This window comes from Eleutherodactylus coqui, chromosome 1, assembly GCF_035609145.1.
Source record: "Eleutherodactylus coqui strain aEleCoq1 chromosome 1, aEleCoq1.hap1, whole genome shotgun sequence".
In the NCBI taxonomy this organism is placed as follows: Eukaryota; Metazoa; Chordata; class Amphibia; order Anura; family Eleutherodactylidae; genus Eleutherodactylus; species Eleutherodactylus coqui.
Genome location: NC_089837.1, coordinates 195,804,538 through 195,817,932, shown reverse-complemented (window position 1 = coordinate 195,817,932; position 13,395 = coordinate 195,804,538). Strand labels below are relative to the sequence as shown.

The following is a 13,395-nucleotide window of genomic DNA, read 5'->3' as shown; positions in this document are numbered from 1 at the left end:
GGCCCAAACTTTATTTAACCCTTTAAATCCCACACCTGAGTGCCCGCTTCGTACAATTTCTTTATCCTATTTTCAGCTGTATCCTCCTTAGGGCACACGGCGATGTCATTTCTTATCATTAATTCTGCTCATTAACGGACCAGTAAAACCAAGAAGACATTGCGAAGAAGAAAGTGAATGAATGAGAAAAGCAAGTTTTGCATCGAGCCTCCTATGAGCCCACTGTACTCCCCGGCATGCCATGCCTGGGCCCTGAACTAGGGGATGGCCCGGCTTCCTCGGGCCGCAACGATCACACTACAAGCTTTACAGCAACTACTGGGATTTAAATTCAAACACGGAAGCGACTTCTTCGGAGCGTTGCATCCCGGGAATTGTAGTTCCTCCCCGCTGTGTAGAATAGATAGCGCCTCTGTGTGAACCACCTTTCCCAGAAGGCTGTGCGCGGCCCCAGTGGCTGACGGTGCGAGAATGAATCAGTGGCGTTGTTATTAACGCCATATTGCGAGCCGAGGGAAGGAGCCGAGCTGGTAGCGCCGGTGTGAGTGCTGCGCCATCCCCCGCCATCCCTCTCCGCCCCGGCACACAGCCCCCTGCGCCAAGCCCAGTCCTTCCGGCAGCCTCCACCCGAGCTGAAGGCCGAAGCAGCGGTGAGAGCGGACGGTCGGGGGCCGAGGAGGCAGCGAGAGGCCGGGGCTCCGGGAGCGGCGCGCACCGACGTCTGTGGCCGGACATGGCCTGCGGAGCCACCCTTAAAAGGACTATCGACTTTGACCCGCTGCTCAGCCCGGCGGCTTCCCCGAAGAGGAGGCGATGCGCCCCGCTGTCCCCCGCCGGCCCCTCCCCGCAGAAGTACCTCCGTATGGAGCCCTCACCCTTCGGGGAGGTGTCGTCCCGGCTCACCGCAGGTAGGAGGGGGAGCGGTGTACCGGGGGTCACTGGGAGGTGGGGGTAGGGTCACGGAACTGCTGCATGGGGGAGGGGGCTACATGCTGGGGAATATAGAGAAGGGGGCTTTGTATGCTGGTAGGGGTTTATAGTCACATCACTGCTACATGGGGGAGGGGGCTGCACACTGGGGGGTATATAGAGAAGGGGTCTCTGTATACTGAGGGGTATATAGAGAAGGGGGCTTTGTATACTTGGGGGTATGTTGTCTCATCACTGCTATATAGGGAAGGGGTCCCATATACTGGGGGGTAGAAGGGGGATATATAGTCACAGAACTGGTATATGGGGGAGGGGCTTTGTATACTGGGGTATATAGAGAAGGGGTCCCTGTATACTGGGGGTAGAAGTGGTATATAGTCACAGAACTGGTATATAGGGGAGGGGCTCTGTATAAGGCCTGTACAGTCATAGACCTTCTTACAGAGATGGGGGGTCTGTTAGTGATATTTAGGGGAGGGGGGGGGGGGGCTCTAGAAGCTGCTGGGATAGAATGGCTTTTGTTCCCCAGTAATTAGCAGTGATGATGATGTGATCAGAGCCCCCTCCCTCTATAGGCCCTTTGTATAGATGTCCCTATGACAACACTGCTGTGCAGCCTACTGGTTCCTTGCTGTGATCAGTGCCTCTGAGGGGGTTACCGGGCACTATATACTTGGTGGTAGAGATCAGGTGGCAGTGGGCACACCAGAGCTGTTAGGGGGTGCTCCCAGGGAAACACCTCGTACCAGTGACACCAGCTGGACCTTCCATATCTTGGGGGGCTATTACACTTGTGGTCTGGTTTCCTGGTCCTCTAGATCGGGGGGGGGGGGGGGCAAACTACAACTCCCAGCAGGCTAGTGGTGGGCAGGAATGCTGAAAGCTGTAGTTTTGGAGCCACAGGTTGGAGAATCTGAATTTAGACCCTTGGTCAGTCAGTAAGGACCCCCTAAGTGCCCCCAACTACCAATCCCTCTTGTGCCACGTTGGGTTGTGTGACCAGTGTAGAAAGTGTCCATTCGTTGACAGATTATCACTCCTGTATGATGGCATTGATGCCGCTGGGATGGCAGTTGGGCACTTCAGCACCTGGCAGTCGTCCCGTCTATAAGGACCCTTGGAAAGGGGCTGCTTAAGGGCTCCTGCACACTTGGGTTTTTCTCGCGCTAATTTGCTGCATTTTTTTTTTCTTCCCGCGAAAGTCAATAGGGCTTCAATGTTAGAGATGTATTGTGATTTTCATGCGCTTTTAACATTAAAGCCCTATTGACCCTTTATTTAATTACTGATTGCCTATGGGCTGATTGAACTGCAGATCGCACATGTGGGTGACGCATGGATTCCACAATTCAATTATGCCGGTGGACACGAGGCCTTGGAGAATTACATATGCTTCACCTGTCCTAATATATCGCTGGGTAAAGGCCTTGTCTTTGTGGCCATATTTAAAGGGGTTGTCATTCAAAAAACCACTTAACAGCTGACCGTGGTATAAAACAAGGCAGTGTGTACCCTACAGACAATGGCATCCGTCATGGACTGCTGCGGCCAATCAGAAACCAGTGTGTCACTGGCATTGTGGCACCCAGGAGTTTGGGCAGGGACACTGCGGCGACTTCCTGTCTGTTTTATACCATGGCCAGCTATTACATGCTTCTTGTACCGGCCCTTTACCAGCAGGGCAGCAACATTTCACCCTCTAAGTGGTGATAAGAGTGGGTGGGGTTTACAGAAGGGGCGGGGCCTGCTGCCGCACAACAGAATTACTGTAATTTGCGCCCAAAAATTGGCATCCACTTTGCACATACTTGTCTGGTCTTAGCTGGCAGAAGTCTGATTCTATGGCGCACAGACAGCTGCGGAGGCACCGTAATTAAGGGGTCTGTGTGACTGTCTGCCTTTAGTAAATCCTTCCTTTAAGGGAACCCGTCACGTACTTCATGATGTCATCAGTGATGGCGGCTGAGTCCAGCGCTGTCGCTTACAGCTTGTTTCTGCAGCTCCCAGCAAGAAAGTGCAGATTATTCATCAGGCCCGTCCACCTGCCCCCACGGACTTCTACATACTGAGAACTCTGCCGTCGGGGTGGGTAGGACCCCTAAATCCTCATGTGTAAGCTGGACTCCTCTCTGGCTGGGAGCTGCAGAAACCAGCTGTAAGTTCTTAAACTACTCTTTACCCCATAATGGTAGACTACTGATATCAGCATGCTCTCGGTGAGGACTGCAAGAGTACATGACAGGTTCACTATAAAGGGAACCTATCTAGTTTGGGTCCAGCAGTGTCACTTCAACATCTGTTGGCGACATAGTTGCCGGGGGCTGATTGGCTTATTTCACTATCAAAGCCAGCCTTCCTATAAATCGGCCATGACAGACAAGGCTTGCTTAGTTGTTGGAATGAGGCAGTCAGCCCCCAGCAGTGACGAGAGGTGCTTACCATGTGACCAGATGTCAGCTGGACCTGGAGTGGGGTAACTCTCTTGGGACCCTTTAATGTGGTGTATGTCAGATATTACATATCCCCTACTGCGGACTATAGAGTACAGAAGGAGACCACCAGTAATGGAGTAACCCTGTACCCGTCTACAATGATGATTTTGCTACAGGTATTGTGTGATGTAGCTGACTATTACACACTAAGAGAACCAGTATTACCCGGTGTTTATAGGCCTGACCTACCCAGAGCCGGCTATTAGAGGCTGACTGACCCACATTACAATGTGTCATTGCACGGAATAGTAATTACTGCTCATATATGGAGGGAGATGGCAGAGCAGTCATGTTGGTTACTTTCCTCTTCCTACATTCTTGTCGCTGGATAAGTCATTGCAATTAAAAGGAAACCATCAGGTCCCTCAAAGAGACTGGCACCATAAGGTAGTAACAGGCGCACTGCTTAGTGATGTCTGCTGTATGTATCTGTGCAGTAGTTTTGGAGAAACTTGCATTTTATCGTTGGCAGTAGATGCATAGAGGACTACTTACAGTATTCCTGGATATTCATGAACTTCAGGATAGCCACACCTGTCCTCCAGCCAGTGATTGGCAGCCTATTACTGGCAGGGTGGGAGTAGCTAGCCTGCAGCTCGTGAATATCCAGGAATACTGTAAGTAGTCCTCTATGCATGTGCTGCAACTAATAAACAGCAAGTTTCTCCCAAACTACTGCAGGTGCACACAGCAGACATGCACGGGAGCTAGTATCGCTGGCTCACAGCAGATCGGCTGGAGGGGATTTCTCTCCTCTCTCCCCCACCCCTACCCATTGACATAACATAGCGGCCGTTCAGTACTGAACGGCTGCTATTTACACTGAGTGATAAGCTCATCGTCTATCATTTATACAGCATAAATGATGTGCGATGAGCTGATTGCTCAGTGTAAATAGCAGCCGTTCAGTACTGAACAGCCGCTATGTTATGTCAATGGATAGATAGGGGTGGGGGGGAGGGAGGAGAGAAGTCTCCAGCCACCCCGCTGTGAGCCAGCGATACTAGCTCCTGTACAGCAGCATGAGAGTAAGTGCGGGGATGTGTCGGGCATTGTTTGCACGACACTTGTCTCGTCTAAATGGGCCTTATATTGTGGTGTGTATGGAGAGACCTGACAATCAGCATCTGGAGGGTGGGGGTATCTACATATAATGAATACTAATGCCCTTCCTCAGTTTGCAGTCAGTGCTTTGAAAGTCAGTTTCACAAAACTCCTTCGATCCATAAAAACGGCAGTCTGCTGGAATCAGTGTCTGTCACCGTACCATGCTCCCGTGGCCAGAGGGGCGTAAGGGGTTGTCCTAGATGGGTAGGTATAAAATCTAATAATCTTTACATGAGGAGTATGAGTAATTAAGCACCCAATAATGGCCTCTTCGGTGTCCATCTTACAAGGTTACTGATTGTTACTGCTATATTTGGAGTGTAGAGTAACATAGTCAACTACATGATTCTGTACTCCAAATATAGCAGAAATAATCAGTAACCTTGTAAGACGGACACCGAAGAGGTGAACGATTCCCAATAGAAGTGAATGGCCCAGTTTGTTTCCAGTAGGGGATTCCTTCATAGCGCTGTTTCCAGCTATGGATCCCCAGAGCGTAGTCACATGGCGTGTACAATAACGCTGCTTGAACGCTCTTCGTCTGTTGTTGAGTGTTATGCTCAGTAAGATAGACAACATTTAGTAGATATGATGCCTTTAATGGCGGGCAGAAAGAAATGATTTTATAGCAAGCTTTTAGGACCACTTGGGTCTCTTCATCAGGTTGACCCCTTAAAGGGGTTGTCCCGCGAAAGCAAGTGGGGTTAAGCACTTCTGTATGGCACTTTGTAATATACATCGTGCATTAAATATTGGCCATACAGAAGTTATACACTTACCCCCTCCGGTATTGGCGTCCTCGTCTCCATGGTGCCGACCAAAGCCTTCTCCCTGGATTAGACGCGCTTGTGCTGAAGGGGCCGCTGCGGTGTTGCTTGCGCCGCACAGATCTTCTGCGCATGAGCAGAAGACCTCTGCGGAGCGAGCACGCCGGAGCCGGACAGAAGAGGGCAGACTGCGCAAGCGCGTCTAATCGCGGCAGAAGAAGGCTTCGGTCGTCGCCATGGAGACGGGGACGCCAACACCGGAGGGGGTAAGTGTATAACTTCTGTATGGCTCATATTTAATGCACGATGTATATTACAAAGTGCATTAATATGGCCATACAGAAGTGCTTAACCCCACTTGCTGCCGCGGGACAACCCCTTTAACATTGCAGGGATAAGTTCCTTTTTGTGTCTGTGGACAAGTCACTCCTGATCATAAAGTTTCTAAAACCTGATGAAGAGATCTAAGTAGTCTTGAAAGCTTGCACTGTTTAACATGTTAGCCGTTAAGAGGTTTCGTATCTACAAGATTGTCTTTTGTTTTCTCACTGAGCAATAAGTATGGGCCTAGATTACAGAAAGCTGCAACCTTCAAGGACCTGACTTGTGAAGACGTCCACTTTTTCAATTGAAGTTGGCCTGGCAATGAGCTGGCTGACATTTTCTGAAGGCCTGGTATCCCTGGGGAGTAAGATCCTGTCTGTGGTTCACGGTGACATCTGCATATCACCGTGTCTAACTTCCAACCAGTGTATCTCTGTAGGGTAGGAGTGTATAAACTGAAATATAGCTCTTGACTGCACAAGTGTACGGCCAATAGTTATTGGAGGTGGAGGGGTGCTTTAGTGTCCAATATGACTAAAATGTGTATGGCTGCGGCAGTGAAACAACGGTGGAGCAGACAATCGGCCTACTTCTAACTAAAGTGTGTAGACCACAAAACCCCTCAATGCCGCCCGGGACAAGCTGTGCTCTGTCATCCACATTCTAAAGAGAAACTGTATATAATCCAAAGACCATACCGGATATTCCTCACAACTCCCCAAACACATGAACACCCGGTTCAACAGAGTGGAGAAAGCCTCGGCAAGACGGCTCTGGCAGCTTATCTCCAGGGATATAAGAGGATTAGGAACTGAAACTCAACAAATTTCATATATGGCTGACTTCTTTCCAGGCAGTAAGGCTCAGGTGACTCTTGGCTGCGGCAGGAGTTGTGTGAGCAGGAACCATCCAACCTTGATGGATTTCTTAGCGACCTGTGGTCACGGCAAGCTGCAACTTACGCTGTGACTCCATTTACAGTCGTGCAAGTGTAAGGTTACAGGGCTATAGAGTGACTTGGTTGCCTGGACAGACGTTGTGTAGTCGGTTAGCTAAATCAATTGACCACTGTTAAATTTCACCTGGTGAAAATGAAGGCTTTCAAGCAAAAATGTTCCTCAAGTTGTGGTCATGGGCACCTCATCACTATGGGGTTTCCTTCACCTCCACTCCCCGGATGATACATGCCTATCACCAAGGTATGGTTAGAACATATCTGTCCTTGCACAATAGTCTTACTGACGGTTCTTCAGTAACTTCCTGCTCAGTTTGAGAAGTTGATGCTTGTTAAGACACGAAGCTCTGATCACACGGGTAGACGTGAATATTTATACAGCCTATGGACTGAGTCAGTGTTGGGAAGGGTGCAAATGTCTGAAAAGCCAGGAAAATAAACATACTCAGATCTTCCAAAGATATTCGATGGTGCAGAAGCAAGGACTGGGCACATGGGACCTGTTGCTGTCTGATAAGAGGTGACAATTGTCTGGAATACTTCTTAAAAGGGTTTTCCAGGCAAGTTCTATTGATGATCTGCCTTCAGGATGGTTAATCACCAGGGACCCGCCACTCCGGATCCCCAGTGATCAGCTGATCATCCGGTTCACTGTCTGTGCAGCGGAACAGAACTTTCATCAGAATAATGAAATCAATATTAGCTGTGACACTAATAGGTTCAGGGGAAGTGGGGTAGGCAAGATGCTGGGGGACCGGACCAGCTAACTGGTGACTTGTCATATGGAGACTAATGGATGTGTGCATAGAACATAGGGAGGGCTGGGGGGGGGGGGAAACCCAATCTTTCGTGTGTGTGTGTGTGTGTGTGTATAGAACTAAAGTTAGTACCCCCCCCCCTCTTTTTTGGGGGTACTTACCCTAGAAATCAGCTGATTTCTGGGGTTCCCAAGCAGCAGGTCCCCGACGACTAGCAATAGACTTTTCCCAGTGAACCCCTTTTAATCCCTCCTGCTATTATAAAGCAGATGTATGTTCACTTCTCCTTATCTGGATTGATAACTGCTGGACGAACAAGTTATTCCTTGATTGTCCATAAGGTTTTTAGGTTATATGGCCCACAGGTTTAGCTGTCCTGTGGACCCTTTCCATGGGTGTCTCGTGTAGATGGCTGTACGCTTGAATGTGATGCACACGTGAGCCGCTAAACCCTTAGTAGGTGTAACGTGTTCAGGATTGACCATTTCACCTATGTTTCTTCTTCTATTGCAGAGCAAATCCTTTACAACATAAAGCAAGAGTATAAGCGCATGCAGAAGAGAAGGCATTTAGAAAGCAGCTTTCAGCAAACAGAGCCCTGCTCCAGTGAAGGCCAGCCACATCACTTTTTGCCTATTGGACATAATTTACCTGGTGAGTAATGAAGGGGTCGTGAGCCTTCTAGTTATCACTAACTGGTAGATGTGCGACTTGAATTGACTTTGCAGTACCTTCTGGTTTTGGAGACCCTTCGGCTGGCTACCTTAGTATTTAGTCACTACCGAGACTGTAAATGCCAGCGGCTGCAGCCCCATGCAAGGGCTGTCTGTTAGAAGGGGTCTCTGCAGGGGAGGTGTCATTCTGTTAGCACAAGGAAGCTGCATGTGATTGGCTTGTATATAACTTTTGTAGAGCAGGGAGCACTGTGGTGTGCTGAAACGTAAGTCTTGACTTAACCTTATAATTCTGTGTTTTAGTTTTCATTCACTTTAAAAAAAAAAAAAAAAAAAAAAAAAAAAGGTTGCATATTGTCACAAGACTTCTGAACTTGCTATATCCTGCCCAGCGGTGGTCTGCAAGAGCAGAGCTGTAAACCACTTACAGCAGAAAGTTCACATCTGCAGCCGTTCTACAGGCTGGCCATAATGTGCTTAAAAATACAAGTTTTGATTGGAAGCTGGTATAATATCTGATGGGCTCATCCATCCACAATTGGTTAAGTAAAGGCCCTTTTACACACAGCGATTATCACTCAAAATTCATCCAAATAGCCAAAAATGAGTGGTTATCATTACGTGTAAACGCAATCATATTTCGAACGATGGATTTTATGTCACATAAAATCCATCGTTCAGCCACTGACAAACTGAGCAATTGCATTCCATTTTAATGTATTTCGCTCATCTTTTAATAGACTGCAGGATGTTCTCCCCGCAGCATGTTTACACTATCCGGGAGGGGAACAATGCAATGTCCCGGGAAGAAGTCAATGGAATGTGATGGCAGCTGTTTGCACAGCTGGGCATGTGTTTAAACACACTGAGCTCAGCAAACTCCTTCTGGAGGTCAGTTTACATGCAAAGGAAGATGATTAAAGTGTTAATGGTCATTAAAGCTATTAACACTTTATGCAAATAGAACTCTTTGCGTGTAAAAGGACCTTTATCCAATGTCTTGAGAATTTACATGTTCTGCTATTTAGTGTTGAGAATAATTCTCTTCTTTGAAGGAACATCAGTAGCATCACCACTGAGGAAGGAACAGCCACTGTTTACTCTGAGGCAGGTCGGAATGATATGTGAACGTCTTTTAAAAGAACGAGAAGATAAAGTTCGTGAAGAGTATGAAGAAATTTTGACCACAAAACTGGCAGGTATGATTAGCCGCTGAACAGAACTCTTGTGCCCCTCTGTGTCTGTAAGGGCAGGGCATGTTATTGCCTTTTGATTTAACCCCTTGAGCTCCGGGGTGTTTCAGTCCTAATGGACCAGACCCTTTTAAGGGATTTTACCCATGTGGTGGTTTTACTGCCCTATTTTATTTTTTATCCCTGTGACACAATTTATTTTTGTCTTGTAGTTTTATTGGAGCTAAAAAAAAAGCAATTTTTTTTTTTGTGTATTTTTACACTAAAATAAAGTATGGGAATGGGTTCCTCATCATGTTTCGGATGTCTTAATAAAGAATTTGGATAGCTTTCCATTACAGGGCGCATATGGTAACAGTTTTGGTTCACATCGTGGGTGGGTTGTGTATTTAATTCTAAATTTAAAAAAAAATTCCCTTATTTTTGTAACCAACTCCTTCCACCCCCCCCCCCCCCCCTTTTACCATCTAGTTTCCCAGAACATCTTATAAGGCCTCTGGGGGTTATTTACATGGTCGGTCTTTACCCTCCCCACACACGCAGGGTGTTCACAGGGATCTGCCCAATTCCAGCTGAATCTGTGTAGAAAGTTGTAGTAGTTAAAATGGGCATTGCTTAGCTGGGGATTATGTGGGAGACCCTACATGGATTTTTATTTCCCCATGAGTAGTGCATGCAAAACTAAGAAATTGTACTATATCAAAATGACCTTTTTGGCCACTGATGAGGCTACTTTCCTTTTTAGTTTTAAGCTTGAGACAACCCCTTTAAAATATCTCAGGCTGTCCCATATATGAATGGAATGGCAGTGCAAATGCTCAAGTATCGCTCCATTTGTATGGGCAAGGGGGACATGGGACTTTGTTCTCATAACCAATGAGGGTCCCAACAATCGGACCCTCCCCAATCAACACTTTTTCCCTGCCCTGTGGATATAGGACAAGATTTAAACTTTAAGCAACCCCTTTAAGGGAGTCTATCGGCATGAAAACTCCCTCTATTCTGCAAGCAGTAGGTTATAGGTCTAGTGGGCGGTCCGATCAGTGATTGACAGCTATTTCTGTATACAATCATACAGTGAATAACTGATGGGACCGCCTTGCAGAATGGACTGCATGTTCATGCTGACAGGCTCCCTTTAAGGAAGAGGTTTAGCAGCATTTCTGTGTTGCTTTGTATGGTCAAAGTGGAGTAAGACAATGGGATCCAAATCTATCTGAGCCACAAGTAGTACAGTAAGCTTTACTCACATTCAGTAACTTTGTGATGACTTTCTCACATTCTTCTAGAACAATATGATGCTTTTGTGAAGTTCACGCATGACCAAATTATGAGACGATATGGAGAGCAGCCTGCTAGCTGTGAGTATATCAAGAAAATCACTTTAGGACTGCTAAGATTGCCTTATTTATGGGGGCATGAAATAAAATTGACCTTTTTGGCTAACTGCAGCAGTTCTCTGGGTACCTGATGCACACTGTACATTGGTAATACATGGGTAGTATAAGACCCATACTAGATAGCTGGCGCTTATGACATGAGCAGCACTGGCCAATCCAAAAGCGGCATGTAGTGTCTTACACTACTGATGCACTGTACATTGGGTTGATAAGTACTGTGGCCATTGATGGAAGAGAGGGCAGGGAATTGGCAGATCCACAGCTGAATGGCATTGTAGTTCCAGACAGTGTGCACAAGAATGAGGACATCCCCTGTCCGTACATTATGACTTACTCGCTGAAGAAATGTTTGGCCTACGGGCAGTTTCAGTGCCATCAGTTTGCTTCAGATGACGTGTCTGCTGTCGTCGTGAAGTTCCAATCCCCCTTTTGCGAGTTTTACGCACAGTAAAGGATCGAAAGTATTTCCCAATAGGAAGCCTTGCATGTACATCGTAGGCATGCGAGGCATTACAGCTCCCATTGAAATCAATTGGCGATGCATTCTAAGGAACCCCAAAAAAATCAAAACCTGCTACAATTTCTTCCTGCATCGCTCATGTTTATCATGCCACTCAAAATGTATTTCATATTCGTACATCTCGCAATGCACAAATCTCATGCTGTTTTTTTTTCCTTGTCTGCGTTGCCCTATAACTTACCAATTGTCGCGCATCATTTCTTAGAACTCTGCTGTTCAAACTACTCCTAGACATTTGCGGATAGGAAATCTTGCGCAGCTCTGTTGGGGTTTCTAGATCTAGCAATGTCCATGTATTAACTGGAGTCTTCCTTTGTTCGCAGACGTCTCATGAATGGTCTCTCGCCTTTCCTGGCTGCTCTCCCCGTATTGCTGCAAGTTGTCCTATTATGAATTGCAGCAAGGCCATATCTCCCTCCCCTGTGAACACAGCTTACTTCAAGCTTCTGTCAGTGGCAACCACTCTTATGCAGCAACTGGTTTCCGAGTGCTCCCTGATGTCAGTGCCACCTGGATGTGGATCTACGCTACCTGTATTACTATACCAGTGGCCTCATTGCTGTATCATTGAAATCTGGCTTTTTTGTTAATGTTTTAAAATGGATTAAAGCTGGTGTTCAGGAACGTGCCCTGTACCTGTTGTATAAATCCGTCATCTTGGGGTTTTAACAGTTCACTACAAACGCAGCGTCCGCTGTCAGACCAGTGGCAGAAACAATGGGACTTGTTTTTTTTTTTTTTAAATGACATTTATCGGATCTGACTCTGGAAAAAGAAAATAGGGCATGTGCATTTTAAAGAACTTTTGTGGAGGAGGTAAAACGGATTTGAGTACTTGTTTTGTAGTTTTTATTTATTCTATCAGTCTTTAACAAATGTTTAATGCATTTTTTTTCTCTTTCATTGTTTAACTGCCTTGTAGTACTGGAATTTAGTTGGTAAATAAAAATGTATGAAACCATTTTTCCAGCATGTTATAAAGGTAACAATGGATGTACAGTGAATATTAATAACCCCCTCCCTATAAGGTTATAATCTTGTCTGTGGAGGGATGTATTCCAGTAGTTGCCCCGGTGGCATGGGAATGTCTTACACCAGTGCAATTTTTCACTTACCTTAGGACATCATAAAAATATTCTGTTGGTGCTGGACTAATCACTCGAGTATTCTTATTAAATACCTGCAAAAGGCCAATTAAAGGGGTTTTCCAAGGAAATACAATTGGTGATCCTATTAAATTTAATGGGAGCTGCATCTGCAATTACCAGTGCTGTCCACTAAACAGTAGCGGCGCTTACGGTAGTTGCCTGATCGGCCGGGGAATGCCCCTTGGGACCACAGCCAATTGAATATTGATGACCTATTCCCTCAATAGGCCAACAATAGTATTTCACTGGACCCCCTTTAAAATCACCCTTTCCTTTAGAAGTTAGAGCTTGTAGTAGCGTATGTTATTTGACCCCTTTTGACTCTGCTGAATATTTGTAAGGACCTGCAAAATGCCGATGATTCGCCTGATTAGCACAAGAAACTGTTTAGTGGACACAATTGCATTGTCTGGTTTATCACTTATGGCATCTGTATTCTGAAAAGTCAGTTATTAAACTTTCATTGGGGCCAAAAGTCTGAAATCGGTGTTGGAACAAAAAACGGCAAGATTCTATGGCTTGTCTAGGCCACTAGTCAAATCTAAGACTGTGAGATAATTGAAGAAATCTGACCTTTTTGCATATTCTCAAAGGGTTTTGAAGCCTGCTGTATCCATAAACACTAAACCTACTATACCTCCTCGGGCCATTCTGTTCGACGTGTGTTGAATATTGTGGCTATGATGTTTCTTACTCTGGGTAATGCATTCTGTTCTTGTCCGCACTTGAAGCCTTTTTTATATGGCATTTTTGAGGCATGGAAACGAGAAATTTGTAGTACACTGGGTAAATGGTGGCTACGGAGGGGGTAATAATCGCTCTTTCCACACATTAAAGGCTAGAGAATGTTGACTGTTTTTGTCTATACCTTTTAGTAAAGCTTGTATAAAGAAATGTGTTTTGTATGTTCTGTCTCCAAATGTGAACAAAAATGGTATAAATGAACCTTTCGCAGATGGAATCCAGTTTTCTGCAAAAGAAAGGGCTGTTTCCTTACTAGATCGCTGGCTTGTTCCATAGGGTTCAAACTCCCAGTTTGCAAAACTTTCACAGCAGCACTTTGGTTGAATGTATCTGTATAAAGTAGACTCCACTTCCCTTCCAGGTTTTCAATGCCATTTTGCAAT

General features: G+C 46.1%; 1 protein-coding gene across 1 annotated transcript; it reads left to right on the top strand.

Annotated features, from left to right (window-relative positions):
• Positions 1-448: 448 nt before the first annotated feature.
• Positions 449-13,162, top strand: AKIRIN2 (akirin 2). Its single transcript, XM_066605226.1, has 5 exons — positions 449-908; positions 7,847-7,987; positions 9,063-9,206; positions 10,490-10,561; positions 11,444-13,162. The coding sequence occupies exons 1-5, from the start codon at positions 734-736 to the stop codon at positions 11,452-11,454; spliced, it is 543 nt and encodes a 180-aa protein (XP_066461323.1). The 5' UTR covers positions 449-733; the 3' UTR covers positions 11,455-13,162.
• Positions 13,163-13,395: the final 233 nt, after the last annotated feature.